This window comes from Puntigrus tetrazona, chromosome 8 (assembly GCF_018831695.1).
Source record: "Puntigrus tetrazona isolate hp1 chromosome 8, ASM1883169v1, whole genome shotgun sequence".
NCBI lineage: Eukaryota > Metazoa > Chordata > Actinopteri > Cypriniformes > Cyprinidae > Puntigrus > Puntigrus tetrazona.
Window position 1 is genome coordinate 21,876,452 of NC_056706.1, and position 18,948 is coordinate 21,895,399.

The 18,948-nt window shown below is 36.3% G+C and overlaps 1 protein-coding gene across 1 annotated transcript in view; it reads right to left on the reverse strand.

The window, feature by feature from the left end:
• Positions 1-18,948, reverse strand: part of bmp1a (bone morphogenetic protein 1a) — a 64,031-nt gene that overhangs the window by 20,804 nt on the left and 24,279 nt on the right. The window contains exons 4-7 of the mRNA XM_043246270.1: positions 18,144-18,261; positions 13,450-13,628; positions 10,862-10,967; positions 852-976 (exon numbers count right to left, since the gene is read on the reverse strand). Coding sequence (XP_043102205.1) covers positions 852-976; positions 10,862-10,967; positions 13,450-13,628; positions 18,144-18,261 — 528 coding nt within the window. The remainder of the gene's footprint in view (positions 1-851; positions 977-10,861; positions 10,968-13,449; positions 13,629-18,143; positions 18,262-18,948) is intronic.

An 18,948-nucleotide genomic window follows, 5' to 3' on the forward strand; every position in this document is an offset into this window, starting at 1 on the left:
TAAAACGGGGGCAAATGACACAAACATTTTTTTTTTTTCATGAGGATTTTGTCTTGTTTTCCATAAATGAATCTAAAATATCTAATATTTATAGCCTGTCATTCTGAGGATTTTGCTTATGTATGTTCACATATATGCACTACTAAGCTCTTAATTTCTTCGTAATTTAATGCTGATGCAAGTGAATTAAATACAGACTGGAAAAATTCTATGCAAAACATGCAATAGTGAATTGAACTTTAAAATATGAAATCTAATATTAAAATGATTTTAATGTGAGTTTCAGCCTTTAAATACTTTGGTCACCTTAAGATTAATTTATGCAATTTTAAATTATGCAAATTTTATATGAATATCTATATCCATCTATCCATCCATCCATCCATCCATCCATACACACACACACACACTATATTATATATATATATATATATATATATATATATATATATATATATATATATATATATATACACACATACATATATACACACACACACACACACACACACACACACTTATTTATTTATTATTAATATTTTAAAATATAAAATGTATTTATTTATTTTTTAGCGTTTTTGGTTTTTTTTTTTTTTTACTGGAAAACACGGCAAAACACTGGATGACATTTTAGTTTTTGCATAATTTCGCTTTCCAGACCTGAAAACTGGTTTGCAGTCGAACATGTTTGCACGATGTGCTTACAGTTTCCAATGACCCAGATTTTCTATCTTCACCATCTTTGACTCTTGCCGAGTCAGACAGGAGCTTCTCCTTATTTATACAAAAGGATGATGACGTGACGCTTTAGCATTCTGTAAAATCTGTGTGGTTCAATGTCATTTTCTTACTTGGACACTTGTAAAGTTTGCGTGCCTGTGAGATGTCTCCTTTGCTCAGCCTGGTCCTCTGACCGATGGGCGGCCGAACTCCGTTCACGTCATATCGTGGCAGAATGGTGTCCAAAAATATCCCTCTGTCAGAAAAAAAGAGAGACATCACTTCAATCAAAACGAGCAGACGCGTAAAGACAAATCTGTCTTGTTATTTTAATCCCTATTCACTATCTCTTGTTTTCCTGGAATGTCTAGCAAAACTCTCCACAGCCACACGCAGAAACACGGGTACTATAAACACAACTGCTATCTCGCGCTGTGAGATACTGCAGTGGCGTGTTTCGGCAGACGTACAGAATGAGGCGGTTAGGACTCGGCAGGCTGTGAAGTCATTTGCGGAGCAGACAACAACCCAAAGGGAATCCGAGCCAAGCCGTGTTATCTGTGAAAGCGTGGAAGCTGTGGCCTGTGGCTCGAACGCTCTTCTGTTTTTGTTTTCTGTGTAACGCTATGTGCAACGTTGAGCGTCCTTTTTAGAGCTTCGCCTCGGTCTGCCGAAAATGTCACGACTCGCATTCGGCATTTGCACGAATCATTTTAGCCTTGGGCTACAGGTGCTGTAACCTGAGTGTTATATAAACACACACACAGGTTTGATCCATATGTATACAGGTCAGCCGCTAATGTATATATAGTAGTGCGTTACTACTAATTACATCTTCAATGGAATTGAAATACACTGTTAAAGTAGCATTGCTAATTACTAAATCCCATATTAACCTCAACCAATTCAATAATACAAGGATAAACACGAAACTTTAATTAAAATAAATATGTAGTTAAAGAGAGAAGGTTATTTTAACGTTAGATGCATATCTTTGGTGTGATTAGACTTTTCTAGAGTACTATATTTATTGAGTTTATGGATTTTGCATTGATTTTACCCCTGAGGTAATCGATTTTACACGACACTATTGTTTTTAAGCATTATCGTTTACAAGCGATAACATGAGAGCTCTTACACTTCAGTGAGACGTTCTGTTTCTTTCAGCATGCTTTCTGATGTTTAATCATATTTCTTTGGTGCTATAACTATTAGTCAAGTAAAAGAGATGATCGGTTGAAAGAGTAAAAGAGATGCAGGCACAATCATAACGCACCAATGCTGTTTCAGCCCTCCAAAGGTAGTGTGGCCATTGGATCATTATATTCTAGCGTAATGTTTTGCCATATTGAAGTGTTTGAAGAGTTTTAAAATGAAATGCAAAAACACCTGTTCAAATTTTGAAAAGCATGTTGACTGTCGTCGATCTAATTGACAATGCAAGGAAAAAACTAAAGAAAACAAAAAAAAAAGAATTCACAAGAAAACTCGAACGGAGTAAAAGCAAGTAACTGCTTGTTGCCAAATTGACGAACAAAACGACCCCCCACCACGCTGTTACCGGTGTTGTTACACGTTAAAATATCACAAACCTAGCTTATTCGCAATGTGAACACAAAATAGACAACTGAGTGCTGATTAAACGTAACTGTTTATGGGCAAATATTTCAGTCAATGAAGAATAAAAATGACAATATCTTCACCAGTTAAACGTTAAACCATCCATTGAGGGCTTATTATTATTTTTGTATAACAAAGCTGTAAAATTCCGAAATATAAACACGGTAACCGATGCATTATTATACTGCATGACAGTTTTGTAGTTTTTTTAAGAACCAAGAAACACAAAGACAGTATCATGACAATGTTAGTTTACTTTAGTAACTAACTTTAGTTACTGATTTTGGTTAAGGCGTCTCAAACGAGTCTGCAAATGTTTCCGGTCCTGAACCACCTCTGAACGTTGTTTAAGCGAGCAGATCACCAAAACTTTCCAACCCTGGAAGAGTACGACGGTGTTACATCAAACCAATCAACAGGAGTCTGGTTGATGATGAAACCCTACTGGTCTGATGACAGAAAAACAACCTTTCCTGGGATAGTAAACACGGCAGGTCTCACGGAGAGTGACCGCTGCACTGGCAGCCGAAACATGACCTGAATTCATGTTCTACTTGGCAACCTCACACGGCAAAATAACCTCCTGATTGGCCGCTCCAGCCCTGATGCGTCCTTAAAAGTCATGACATCATGCGGTTGCACGTAAGCTATAAACAAAAGAAATGTCGAGTAATATGAAACAGATTCATGCTTTCCAGCCAGTCCTCTTCTCCAGTCCTGCTAGCTCAAGCTGAAGGAAAAAAAAGAAGAAAATCGTTTGCTCAGTTCAGCAAAGAGTGATTCAGTATCAAAAACCTGTCTGTTTTCTCGCCCTTCTTTTCGTACTTTGACACTCTTTGCTAGTTTATCGTCGAGCTTTTCACTCGACGGTGGCCAGCGAGGGTCTGCTCATTTGTTTGTTCCCATGGGAACCTTCCAGTCAACAGCAGGCATGTTCAAATAAGGAAGGATGGCCTTTCCAGAGCTCAACTACAAGCTTTATATGAGACAAATCAGCAGACTAATGGAAACCACATTTCAAATCAATGCACAGTGGCGTGATTTAAATATGTACTGTCTTCAGGTTCAAATCAGACAAATCTGATGGCTTTCAGTTAAAAGATCAATTTTACCATATAGTATCTGTGAATCCCATCAAAGATTTTAAAATGAATTTCACGTCATTCTTAATTTAAAAAGTACACTTTTCTTTTATATATATATATATATATATATATATATATATATATATATATATATATATATATATATATATATATATTATTATTATTATTATCATCATTATTATTATTATTATTATCGTTTAGTTGTATAGTTGTTTCTGCTAAATATTGTCATTTACCAAAATGTAAAATTTAAATGTTGACAAAATGTACATGAGGATCTTACACTATATTTGATATTTTATTCCAATATTCACTGTACTAAAAATGATTTTGTGTGAACTAGAAATTTAATAAATAATTACACACACACACACGCGCACACAAAGAATAATATTTTTTTTAGAACTGTTGTAATTATAAATGGTATTACAATTCATTTCTAATATATTTTTATATTTTTTATTTAACAATAACAATTAAGCATATTTTTCTACACATCTGCATCTCTGAACTGCCAAAAAAAGCTAAATAAAATATATCAATTATCTGCGAATGACATTTAAATATTTATTTAATATCCAAATAACAGCCCACTATATTTAGTGAGTTTTACTACATGTATATTACAGTAATACGATTAAGTAATGAGAATCACAATAACGGTATTTCCGAAAAAAAACTTAAAAGTATTGCACTGCTGTGTAAATCCAGAGGAAAATGTGGTCAATTCTCATGAAAATAATGGGAAAAAATACTTGGAAGTATAATATATATGTTTAATCTTTTGATTTTGCGGTGAAACGTGACCTGGGCATGTTTTCGTAAGCCTCAGCCTTATTGCAGGTCTGCGAGTCCAGGGCTGAACAGTAGATGTGTGGGCTGGTGTCATCTCACACTGAAGACATACTGCAAGCTCTTTATTTGCTTTTGGCTCAACTTGCCAGTACCAGTTTGAAGAAGAAAAAGCTGTGTGAGCCGGGTGGGTGGAACGGGGGCCGGGACACAAAGGAGGAGGTCGGAAAACATGCCCCAGACAAAAAGCTAGGAGACTCACCCGCTTCTCCGGGAGAAAAGTTCGAGTGAAAAAAAAAAAGCTGAGGGAAGGCCATGAAATCCTCCCGATACAAGTCCAATCAAAGAGCCCGTCTTCCCACGGAGATTTACAGTACGAGTGCTCTTCAAACACAGCAGGGACGATGGGAAAAAGACAACAGGACGGTGGACAAACACCGTCAGCTTCTCAAGCTTCTGATGTCCCATCTAACTTACCCTAAATCATCCGAGGGTAAAGAGAGGAGGAATATATGATAAACTAGTAATCATCTAATAATCATGGGTGACTCTGAAAGGAGAGGAAGCCCTGGATGTCTATATCTGCCTCTGCTACACTTAACTCTCCAGCACACTCCCAGAAGATGGTTTACAGACACGGAAACCAGTCCTTTAGTGTCCGAGCTAACAAATAAATACAACTTCCATCTTCTTCTCGCGCAAATCCCTGGAATTCGGAAAGTAAGGTTTACCCCAGATTTCCTCTCTTTCTCTGAAATGGCTTTAACAGGCAGGTCTTTCCACTCGAAACGGAACGGATTTAAGGTAAAAATAATCAAGGCATGTTTTCCGCTCTTAGAATTGCATCCCAGCAAAAAGCCGTATTTAACCGCGCTAAAATAAAATAATATTTTCAAACGACTAAAATAAAAATGTTGCACAACATAAAAGACCAGACGGATAGAGGGGTAAGATTATACTCATAAATAATATACACAAATAATATTAAATAGTAAATCGTATAATCGTACCAACCTTCATAACAAAATGAAAGCGCTATAAACCACTTTTTAAAGCATGGTTCTTTATAGAAGCTTGAAAAATAAAAATTCTATTTAGAACTCTTTTAAAGAACCGTAAGTGTTTAAAACCAGTTTTCTGTAGAGTGGAAACTTCTAGTCAGAAACCGCTAGTACGTTTCACACACAAATTACAAAGAAATAGCACGTAACAACTTGAATTAAAGGAACAGCTCACCCAAAAACGTTTACTCATCCTCGAGGACTTCCAAATTTCTTTTTTCCGATGAACACAAAGGATGATATCTTGAAGAAAGTTTGTAACCAGGCTGTTTTGGGACACCAATGACTTCCATATAGTTTTTTTCCTCTACTAATCAATCAATCAATGGTGACCAAAACATCCTGCTTACAGGCTTTCACCAAAATATCTTCTTTGTGTTCGACAGAACAAAGAAACTCATACAGGCTTTGAACTACTCCAGAATTTTCATTTCTGGGTGAACTATTCCTTTAAAGTGCCCCTACTACGGGTAATGAAAGGTTCGTATTTGGGTTTCGGGGGTCCCCAGCTACAGTCTGAGATGCATGCAAGGTCAAAAAAGCACTTTAATTAATCTTACAATATGCATTCATTTTTACTTTACTCGTTTAAGGGCTCCCAAAAAGCTTCATTTTTCCAGACCCCTTCCTTTGCGTGATGCCGCAGTGATTGGTCAGATCGGTCTCTTTTTCACTTCCTCCCACCTGCAATACCTGATAAATCAGCGTCTGTGCTGCTTTGTGTACAGCGTTACCCGGGAAACCCACGGGTCTCTTTCTTTCAAGAGACGGTGACTTTACACACGGTGCATTTTCATTTTTGCAGGATCTTTTCATTCGCAGAACTGTGTTAAACACCGCATGAAAGATCATCTTGAAAATTCAAATATTGTCAGACATTTATTCAGAGTTTTCTAGAAAACGCGCTCCAGTAATCCTTGTCGTATTCGAAGCTTCAAAAGCAATTATTACAGTGAATGAAGAGGAAGTAGTAGGAGTTTGATTGATCTTTTGTTTGTGACTTCTTAAGCAATTAATGCAAAAGCAGAGCTGATAACCCTAATGTGTCTATCAAAGTATTATCTGCTAAAGTTCCCCTGCGGGATCAATAAAGTCTCTCCTCTCGTTCTCTCCATCTATTCAAGTTAAGCTACATGAAAACATTACACGATGTCTCGATGACAGGCTCCCTCGGTTAAAATAGGGTGTTTTCTCTCAGGAGGTAAGGGAGGATAAAAAATAAATAAATAAAAGAATTAAATTAAATAAAAAATGTAATTAGATAAAAAAAATACAATGCTACGTAAATATGTTTTTAAATATATTATTGTATTTTATCAAGCAATAAATAAACGAATGCCCCTTGTTTTTAATAAATAATCTGCTTATGAACAAATGGTAAAAAAAAAGAAAAACAGAAAAGGAGAGCGCGACGAGAGGGGGAACAAAAGGAGAGGAAACAGATGGTTCTCCTATAGACGTGTGTTCGTGTGTGCCTCGACTCGGGTTACGCTCGCTCGGGGGAAATGCTGCCTGTAGGCTGTCAAATCCAGTCGGGAAATACTTTTGATAAATACATGAAATGGGATTAACTTTCTACAATCCCGTCAGCGGAGCCTTTTGAGGTCCATCCAAAAGTTCTTGTAGAGGAAGACGGAGATTGCCGGTCTAAGTCGTCTCAACATTTCTTTTACTTTCTTCAAGATTAATGTGGGCGGAAACCAAAATTCAATTTACACAAACACTGCGGTTCAAAAGTCTCAGCATTTATTTGACCAAATATACAGCGATATTGTAAAATATTATTTCAATTTAAAATAATAACAGTTAATAATTATTCCTGTGATCTTCAAATTTCACATCCTTCGGAAATCATTCTATTTTTCTGACCTGCTGGTCTAGAAATATTTATTATTATCAATAGTGAAAACAGTGCTGCTTCATATATATATATATATATATAATTCAAATTAAAATGTATGATCAATTTAATCCATCCTTCCTGAATAAATGTATTAAATGTCTAATTAAAGTTGTAGTCTTAAATTATACTTATGCATATTGTACTGATATATTCGGTATTATATTAAATAATGTTTACAAAAATAATAATACAAAAAAAACCACAATAAAAAAAAGTGTGGTAAAATTAGGGTTAGTTTTCAGTTGGATTTTGCCAAAGAGCACAGATATGAAAAAAGCCAGTTCTAAAAACAACAACAACAGGTTGTTGCAAAAAGACAAAAATGAAAGTGTCTCAAACTGAGTTTAGCTCAAAGCTAGCCAGTTTTTCCTGCTCAAATCCAGAGCCACGGTGATAACAGAGTACACTTTGGTAAATGACAGGATAACCGTGTGGTTTCAACGACGTCATCAACAGAAATGTGCTTTAGTGTGTGTGTGTGTGTGTGTGTGTGTGTGTGTGTGTGTGTTCATCTGAGGATGAAAAAAGAGGTCAGTCAGTCCACTGGGACACAGAGATGAGAAAACCATTCCATTAGTGTCTTTTAAGCAAATAAATGCCACGTGAACAACATCACAATAGAGTTAAATTGAGTTAAACGTGTGAAGATGAATGCAGAGCTCATGAAGAGAACCGCTTCAGTGGCAGTGATGACTGGAGTGCGCTTATCTTTCCTGTTATCTGTCTGTATCTGTGCTGCTGCTGTGCCAAACTAAACTTCTGCTACGGGGGTCGAAGCTAAAGTCACCCTCAAAAACCTAAAACGGCACGTTTTGAATAAAAGGCTGATTCTCTTTTACTCTGTGGCACAGCAAAATCAAATGGAAATCTGAATAAAGCCTTATCCGTGAACCGATGTCCTTCAGACGGTTCTGGCAGTACGACTGTATTGTTCTGCGTTTCAATGTGGTTATAAGTGTTCGCTGTTTTGTATCATTTAGAATAAATATAAAAATGGAAAATACTTAAGTTTAATTTATATATTTATTTAACTCACGAATCAGACGTTATAAATAAATAAATACCTAATAATAAATAAACTGTTATTATTTATTTCTTTGTTATGTATTGACATCACAGACTGTTAGTATTTTATTTCAGTAAATACATGTATAATAACAAATAAAGAACATTATGTAAATAACTTAAATAAAAAAATTACATAAGTAAAATAATATATTTTAAATAAATTATGTTTATTATATAAAATAAATAAATATATATAATTTTTTTGTATTTTTCCCTCAAAAATATTGTAAACACACTACTGTAAAGAAGACTAAATAAATAAATTAATAAATAATAAATTCATGCATATATATTATAAAGTATATATATTAAGCAGTATAACTGTTTTAGTTACTGATAAGAAGAAATGCTTGTTAAGCAGCTAAGCAGCATATTGGAATGATTTCTGAAGGATCATGTAAGACTGTAGTAATAATAATAATAATAATAAAAAAAATCAACTTTATGTCACAGGAATAAATGAACATATTGCAATAGAAAACTGTTATTTTAAACTGCAATAATATTTCAGAATATTGCCGATTTTACTGTATTTGTGATTAAATTAATTCAGCCTTAGTGAGCAAAAGATAATTCTATAAAAAAAAAATTAAAACAGCAAACACAAAACACAAACTTCACATTACACACTGATCCACAATCCTATCACGAGGCATGAGGAAAATCAGGAAGTGAATTAAATGAACCGAGCCTTTCCACACGCATGGAAACCGAGCGGCTCCGACTGCTCTGTGAACGACTCACAGGCTCTGAGAAGAAGCACAATAGCGGCGTTGTGAAAGCTCAGCAGAAAGAGTGTAAGAGGAGAGAGATGCTCAGATAGCCTCAGAACTGCTGATGCCTCGCTCAGAGGTCACCCTGAGAATAATGAGAAGAAGTGCAGAGAGACATCTTTCTGCATCAAACACCGCAAAGAGGAATTAGAGGCCAACCGATAGTGGAGTTAACCGATAACTAGGTCGGACCGATATATCGCTTAATCAATGACTGTTACATTTTTTTACAAAAACTAATCCAATGGTCTAAAACTGTTTATTTAATCACCAAATGGGCAAAACTTTATTTCAAGCACGAACAAAGCGGCACAGATGAGTTTGAAGTTTAAAAAAAAAAAAAGAGCAAACATAAAAAGTAAGTGCATGTATTATAGGAAATGGCTAGATTTAATTATAGCTCTCTAAAGAGAGTATACTTCATTAGAGTCATCCAAAAAGACAAACGTTTCACTGAAAAAAGGAAACGACACAATTGAACAGCCACTATAAACATTAAAAGAGACGAATATAACGTAATCTAACGGAAAGCGATCTGATCGGCGCTCTGTGGCGCGGCAGGATATAAATCTGCGTCTGAAGTGTCAAAACAAACAATATTCTGCCTCTAGAGGCTGCTCTCGCTCTTTGTAAAGACAGCGAACCCTTCTCAGCCTTCTGCGTTTTGGGAAAAGGTCACAGCGATCAACTATCAGCGCCGATTAATCGGTGAAACTGATACACCGGTCGACCTCTACGAGGAATCCTCACCAAAAACAAGCAACAATTAGGCAACGTGAATGAAAAAAAACGTTATTTGCAAAAGAGCGAGACCGGATGCAACGGCCAGAAACGTGTTTATGAAGAACAACCATTAAAGAGGAGCGCAGATCACTTTCTTTGCTCATGAACAATTAGAACCGGGTTTTTTTCTTCAAGGAACAACTCAAACTAATTTCAAATCATTTTGATGCGTATTCTTCCTCATCGTTTCAAGCCTCTGTGCTGCTGGTTTTTGGCTTGAAACAGTAGAAAGTTTTGAAGATCTGTTACGCAGCTCTCGCCGTATGATTCGGTTATACTCCTGAGCTCATATGGTGGAACAGACTGAAATGTAATTTATTAAACACTTATAATATTGCTTCCTCCTGAAGCTCATATCTAGTCGTACTACCAGCTCCTCTTCTGAACTGTGATATTATTGGTATATTATTACTGTTATATCGCAAGAGTTGCGCAAACGTTCTTTAAAGTCCATATTTCTATCTCACAAAAATAGAATTACCAGGACTGGGTAAATAATTATCAGTTTTATTGTTCATTATTATTATTAATTTTTTCAGTAAGATTTTGCTTTGTAATTACAATGTACATACAAAATATGCAATTAATACTTGCAAAGTGTGACCATATACTTAATTCTATATATTTTATTAATTAAATAAAATGATAAAATTCTATATGTTGAATAAATATGTATATCTTGTGTACTTTTTGTGTATTTGTGTATATCGTTTACATATGTGCATTGCCTGTGACACCAACTATGGGAAAAATATATATATATTTTTTTTAAATGTCGAAAATGTAACAATGTAAACAGGTTTTCTGTATGGGGTAGGTTTATGGATAAAGTTGGATTAGGAATATATAAATTAGGATTATAGAAATATTGTTTGGTTAGTATAAAAGTAATAGAAGTCTATGGAAAGTCCCCACAAATAACAGAAACAAATGTGTGTGTGTGATTTGTGTTGATTCAGATTACTTAAGGGGTGGACGTTTTGGTATAAAGGGGATAATTATTAAAAAATACGACAATACATAAGAGGTTCTTACCTGGAGAAAGTGTTTCTTGCATAGTGCATGATGCTGTCGAAGTCATAGACCTCTCCGAGTGAGTCCACTTGACCAGGCTCCATCTCTAAGAAGTTGTACTCCTGTCCTACGAGACGAAACCAAGAGTGAGACTCGGACAGGAAGTCAACACCTAAGAGCCTAAACCGATCATCGACCAAAACAGTGAATAAAAACATATATAACACATGTATAAAGTTACTGTGTCTCGAATGAAAGAAAGAGTCGACTCCGATTCGAGTCGCTTTTTTAAAACGAATCCCAAAATGTTTGACATCAACATGAAACATTGACATATTCCCCGGCCGCTTGTCGGTCTTTTCACGTTGGTCTGTATGAAAATGCTAATTCATTCTTAGCCACTAGGTGCCGCTTTTCAAGCGTTAAAATATCAGTAACAGCTTCTCCATCGACATCAGTTCCATATCAAAATGCGTCACGGTTATATCTAATTCGCATTTTTTATAAACTATATAAGCAGGCTACTTTTTGAAATATGTTATATTGTCATTTTACTAATATATTATTATTTAAGAACTCAAAGTAGGACTTTATATATATATAGCTTCAAAACATACAAGTATCAAACGTTCACAGTTACGGGTTTTTCTTATTTTAATCAGCATGCCATGTGATTTTACAAATGAGATCATAGACACCGGCTGCTTTAATAGACTTCTCGAACAGATCTGCTTCCACACTTCAGATGTTTACATCATAAAATTAGATGCCAGTGCATTCAAACTGCTCCGTGAGCTTCAAGTCGAAGACAAAGTATGTGAGCTTTGCGCATCTAATACAAACCGCAGAAATGAAATCATCCAAGCTCAGATTTCGGTCTCCCATTGCCAAAACATAAACCTTTAATTACCCATAACAGGGACACTTCAATACCCATTATGATTATTCTGATGTATTATACTTAAAATGTATTATTATGTCAGAGAGTATGTTCAGGAAATCAAAGCACGCACTGGGAAAGTTCCCAAGTATTCCTGGGTGGTTCATATGGCAACACCACAAACGCTCAAGCAACTCATTTCCTGTTTGCTGCCACTAATTATCATGAAAGGCCCCTCAATAATGTGATTCAAAACGTGTCATTTAATAGAAGGGCAAAACACTGTTACGAATACTATTTTTACAGCCTCTATCGCCAGTGAATTTTTAAAGTCGCGGACATTATTTATGAATCTTCCTCTCCGCTGAGAATCATTCCGTGTCTGTATAATGAGTCTGTAATGAGCTCCATTTGCACAGATGTCTAACGACAGCCATTATTTCAGAATATCTTGTTCATTAATGCTGCTCAAATAAGTATGAAGAATGTCGGGCTCTTCATCAGACGGATCTCGGAGGCACAGCTGGTCGGGAGTCGGGATGCAGCGCGGTTGAGATATTTCTAGGCGCGCAGGGGCCTGGCAAATATTTGGACAGTTAATTCACACTTAAAAGCTGAGCTTCACTGCAGCGGATATGAAATAGCATGAAACAAATGCCTTCTGCAAGCAAGCGCTGGAGTTTCGCCGGTGTTTCGGCTTTTTCGTAAGCTGCCGTTCGGACGTTCTGCTTAAGTTCTTTCAGAGGAACCGGAGGAGAAGGGAATCACGTTAACGTCCCCCGATGTTCGATGATCACAAAACGCACGTGTATCATACAAAACAGAAGAAAAAACGTGAAACGCTTTGCTTGGAAAAGTGCGTTAGATAAGACTTAACTTAAATGTAATGCATTATAAAAGTAGTTTTAATGCATTAATGCAACTTATAGTGTATTGCTGAATACTTGCAACCACAGTTATATTACAATATAACACTTATAGATTCATTCATTCATTGTAGATTCAAAGACAAAAATAATCTTTGCATATAGTAACGCATTTTAACTTCAGTTACAATTATTTCTGAAAAGATATAATGCATTACAACCTAGATTATGAACACAAATGCACAATGCATAAAAACTTAAAAACACATTTTGAAGAAAATCGATTCCCCTTTATTGGGCCAAACCTGTGCAGTTTTATTATTTTTAATATATTAATTTATTTAAAAAAAAAAAAAAAAACTGTTACCCAGCCATATAACGACAGTAACAGTGACCAAGACCAATCTTAAACTAAATATAATATTTATGAATCTTGCTACACATGACATATCAGGCTAAAATGAATTAAACACCGATATCTGCTCTAGTCACTATATTAAATATTCTTCAAACTTTACACATACACCTCGTTCCATGCAGGTTTGGGTTAATAATGAAGTATACAGGGTGATATTTGCTCTCAAAAGTACTTGTCTTGATCTTGATGTGTTTCTGGCCACTGTATTTTAATCCTATGTTGCGGCCAGCAGCCGGTGGTTATAAAGTAAGAGATATTTAGCCCAGTACTGATCAGAAATGAGTGCAGCGGTGGACGTTTTCCAAGGAAATGCTGTAACAGCTGCTTCTGAAATGGTCTTTAAAGACCGCCGACCTCCCTTTTCCATGCATTATCACGCCGGTTTTCAGTTAGCAATACCCGTTATGCAATCTTCCCACAGAGGCTGCTGTTATTTTTTTCCTACCTGGCTGAATGTTTTCCTGTATGATTCTGACATGATCGTCTCTGTCGGGTCGCGTGTGCTCATGCCAGAATCCGATCACGTGACCCAGCTCATGGACCACGATCCCAAACTTATCACAGTTCTTCCCGATGGATATGGCCTGCGGAACCCCTCCTCTCCGGCCCACAAACGAACAGCACCTGTACACGATTAGAACGTCATCAGTAATATAATAAAATATTTTGTGATTATGCTTCTTAATATTAAACATTTTGTATGTATAATTACTTTTAATATTTTTAACCAATTGATTAAATACATTTAAAATAAATATTAGTAATATACTAATTATCATAAAGACCACTTACATTTATTACTAATTAAATGTGCTTAATATATATATATATATATATATATATATATATATATATATATATATATATATATATATAAAACAATAACTTGATTTTTGATGAGCTAATCGTTGTCCAGCACTAAAATAATACAAAATATAATAGATTTTTGTCTTTTAAATCTTAGGGAAACGCTCTCTCTATGTTGCATCGTGTAGTATGTTTGTCTCCTCTCGACGACAAACAAGCAGTCAAAGTCACAAACTGAAACAGAGCACAACATGAACTCGAACAAAATGTCAAGCATCGTTTGTTTTGTAAGTTTGCTCGGAGCTACGTGTTGCAAAATCCAAAGAGGACCAGGGGAGTCTGTGTGTGGTGAGACACACACCGACACACAAAACACACAACGCCCCATCCCTTTCTCAGAGCGCTGGATATGTGGGAGAAAACCGCTGATCTGCGCACACACACACACACACACACACACACACACACGCACAAAGCCACATGTGCAGCCTGTGTGGGTGCAAAAGATCAGACTTTAATTACAGAGCAGCCAGCGGCTCGCTCCAGAAACTCTGCCTTGAACTTTGCACAGAACGGCAGGAATCGCTTGAACACACACACACACACACACACACACACACACAAACACACACAGGGACTCATCAGTTGCCCATTGGCAACTACTGTTGCATGTAAAGGGGAAAAAATCTTTATGTTACATCACACACACACACACACCATCATGGCCTTCAGTGGGACATAGAGACCCCTGCACTTCCACACAGGAGCGAAACGCCTGGCAAAGCCTGCAGCGCGCTTTATTTTCTGAAGTTTCCCCTCGCTGCCCGACCGCAACGGCACGTCTGCTTAAACAGTGAGAAAGCAAACAGTCTGTTACATTTGTCTCTGTCAGTACGACTTTCTTACTTCGTTTGTAAGCAAGTTCGCTGAGGAAACCGCCGGTTCGGGTTTGTGTTCGTCTAGCTTATAAATGTAGGCAGTATGAGACACGGTACGCTCCGGATAATTTCCCAGAGGACGCTTTCATCGCTCAGATCGACAGATGTTATTTATTGCTTTTTAATAGACATTTCACTTCAGGTATCAGCTTTGCTTCTCCTAAAATGCATTTGGAGCAATTAAATGGACTCCATTGAGACCAGTAGTTTAATATTAGCCCATCTTAGACTAATTCTTAGACAGAATAGTTTTTAAAAGATGCTAAAATTGTCATATTAAAATCCCTGACGTATATCTGTTATCATCTTGTATCATTTTTGATACATGTTTATTTCATCTTATAATGGAAAATTATATAAGCTGCTTTTTCTATATTTTATTGTATTTCAGTAGTCTTGTTTTGTGTTCGTTTTTTGAGAAAGCGAATTCGAAAATATACATTTGGGTGAAGTACAACCTGATTGCAGAAACATTAGCTTACTTTTTTCAAATCTGTCAAAGAGTTTAAATTGAAGGATTAAGCCCAAAGTCGTTGTGGCTTACAGTGAATTTATAACAGCTAAGGGGCGTTGTTAGGCATGAGAAGCAAATAAAGTGTAATGATATTAATAAAAACAGCATTCTTCCACAAAACAATGTAGTTCCTCGAAACCTCAGAAACAGTTGTGGTTGACAAGTATGTTTGTAGAGTATTTAACAGCAACATGGTTCTACCAATCAGAATCAAATTAATATATTATTATATTACAATATATTACAAAAAAAGTTGAAAATGTAAACTTTTTTTATATAAAATAGATATTTTACAAAACAGGTTTCACTCTAAATGTGCGAAAAAAATTAAAAACAAAAAACTACAGAAGTTGTGTTTCAAATTTAAGGTTGATATCTCAAAAAATGAGCTTTCAGTGAAATTTTGTTTGGGTCTAGTACCAAGCTTTTCCACTAGATGACCACCAAAACCCATTAGGAACTGTATTTCCAAATACGCTTTGAGTGATCTGAAACATGTTTTTTTTTGTACTTCTCTCAATATTTATGATGTAGACATTACAGTCTAAAGTATTAAGAGTAATATGGCAGTATTTGATTTCAATTCAACGTCTAAAAAAATGTCTGAAAACTGTGGTCTTTATGCTTTCAAAGATATATAGTTTGTCAGGATTGCTTTAGGTCCAGATATTACCGCTTAAAACATGCAATGGCAAGTGGGCCAAGTTTCAATCTTTTTTGTTTGTTAGCATAATTGTTATTCAAGAAGTCATATTGTACACTTTTTCATTTTAGGCGCATTATATTCTTAATCGAAGTTTTTCCATGACCCTCCATCCTCTCTCTGCATCTCAGAAATCAACAGAAATCAACTTTCTACTAAGATTTTCATATGGAAACAGCTTTATAAATGACCAACATATGTGTAATCGTACACAAACATACTGTAAAATCATTCATCATAACATGCCACACACAGCTGAACGCTGATTACGTGTCGATATCTTGCAGCTTAATTTCTCTAAATGTTGCGTGAGGTCCGCGGGGTGAGCGTTCGTCAAGCGTTCCTCAAGCGCGCATTTCAAAAGAACAAAATAAATCCTGTTTTCCAGCAGACAGAAGCAGCTTAAGAGCAAAACCGACGTGCCAACACGGCATCCCGGGGACTGATTTGTCTCCAACGGATGTTACCGTCAAGCTGGGCTCTGAACTTCTGCCACGCTGCTGAGGCATCTACAGGGAGCCATTGTGCACGGAGAAAACACACATGTCCAGGTGACCGTCCCGTGGAGAACAGGGCGACACAAACGGCTGGCACTTCCCCGGCGGAGGTCAAGACACGAGAGCCCACACACGCACATAAACCCAAATCCGCCTGTTGGCACACAAAGCAGATAAGCGGGACCAGAGGAACGGATCGGATGGAAAACCACTTGAGCGATAAATCAGGAAGAGGCCGAAAAGAAAGAGGAGCGAGTGAAAGAAAAGAGTGAAAAAGCACACGCTCCACATGAGAGAGAGAGAAGCAAGCTTGATTCCTTCCTGGAAGAGTCAAAGGTTTCGTCCTCCTGCTGCGGAAACGCTCTCTCGCTTTGACACACCGACACACGACCGGTTTCGGGGAGTAATGGCGTTACGTAGTTCACTTACGAAAATAAAAGCAACTAATTCATCACAGATTGTGAGAACCAATGTGGGACAGTTACTTATGGAAATTACGAAAGGGGTTACATCTGAATGTTTTCTGCAAAAAGCTAGGGTATGTTTTGTTGTGCACAATGCCTCCACCTATATAAAGGCTGTTTAGTTAAAGGGTTAGGTTTGCCAAACAATGTAAGCATCTGTATATGCATGTGTATATAACTTTCTTCTTTCAGATGAATACTATGGGAGTAATAAATAAAACATGTCTCAAAATGAAGTCATTAAATAAATGACTTCGAATAAATGCGTTTTTGTAAGAAAAACTGGTAACACTTTATTTTGATGGTCCCTTATGAAGATTCTGTTGACAATAACTTTGCACATACATATCAACTAATATTCATTAGAGTGTAAATAGACTGTCTGATTATTTTCTGCTAACTCTGATCTAGTAAACACACATTCTACTGACTATAGGTAACTTTTCAAGAACATGTCAACTTATTCTAACGCTAACCCTACCAGTCTAATAATACTCTACTAACACTCGAATAAGTTAGTTGATGTGTATGTGCAAAGTTAATTATTGTCAACAGAATGTTCATAAAGGACCATCAAAATAAAGTGAAACCGAAAAATGTATCACGTTTTAAAAAATGGAGGGACATTTTATCATGGATGCATGCGCTTTATTTGACAACTTTTGGACTGTTGAACACAAATACCTGCCCTACTTCTATTATAAAGCTTGGAAGAACTCCTGTTGGATTCCACTCAACCACACACCAGTAAACCAAATCAACCAAATAAACCAAAGTTTTACATTTCCCGCTCTTAATTAAATTCTTAAATAAAGGTCCGATAAGTAACAGTTATGTTTTAAGGTACGTTCAGCTTGAATTTTTTTTTAAACATTTATTTTATTAATTTAAATGATTTGAACCTTAAATTAAACCTTAATTAAACCTGATTAAACCTTCCTAGAAAATGTTTTTAAATATTCTTAAAAAGAACATATTCAATCCTACTTTTCTTTTTGTCATGTGCGTGGCTCCGCGAAACATGCACACAAGACAAAATGCAGAATTTCACAAAATACACCCGTTCAAAATTTAGAAAAGTAAATAAAAATGTAATCAGTTACAATGCTTAAAAAAAAAGAAACTATCAAAATAGTTATGCGACATCACGTTTTGATTAGGGTATCTTGTAATCTGTATCCTATTTACAAAGTAACCTTCCCAGCACTGCACTTACCCACACGGCCGGTAGGTGAAGACGATGTAGCTCTCTTCTGTCGTTCTCTCGATGAACGTCACACATGTGTGTTTTTCCCAGTGTCTCATGGCCTGTCTGAATATGGCTCTCTGGCTACCTGTACAACACACACAGGACTAGCAATGAGCAGTCTGAACCTGTACCTGTACCATATTTCTTAAGCATCAGAGCTCAGATAGTTGTCACTTTCAAACCAAGCAGTTTTCTGTTGGTCAAATGTGCATGAAACCAAAAATCAATTCAGAATTCCTAATTCACGTGGATTCATATCAGTGTGACGCAATTTCGCCAACAAAAAAAACAAACAAACACACAGTAAATCTAGCCAGGCCTTTAGTTTACAGTGTGAGTACATTAAACTTTACAGTAAATTTTCCCTGCCATTGATGGAATACTCAAGCTTTCACTGTTATGTGTTAGGGACACTGTAAACACCCAGGTGATGCACTTAATAACCAACCAAAAAAACCCCAAAAAACAACTGTACATCAGTGGAATAGTGGAAGACTTTATGCACTCTACTGTCGGAGATTTAATTATGCAGCGGACATGATTTTAAATGTCAAAATAAGCTTATAAAATTCACACAGTTGAGTGCATCATGTGACTGTCAGATGTTCTCGACTCCAATGAAGCACAAGACGTTCCTCGGATCATCATCAAATCATGCTGGAGAAAATGATAATCAGGTATTGCGAATCAAACATCGCACATCGTATATCTTCAAATGGATTGGATTGAATCGGGAGCGATTAAAATGTAAATAAATATTTAAAACCAGGGA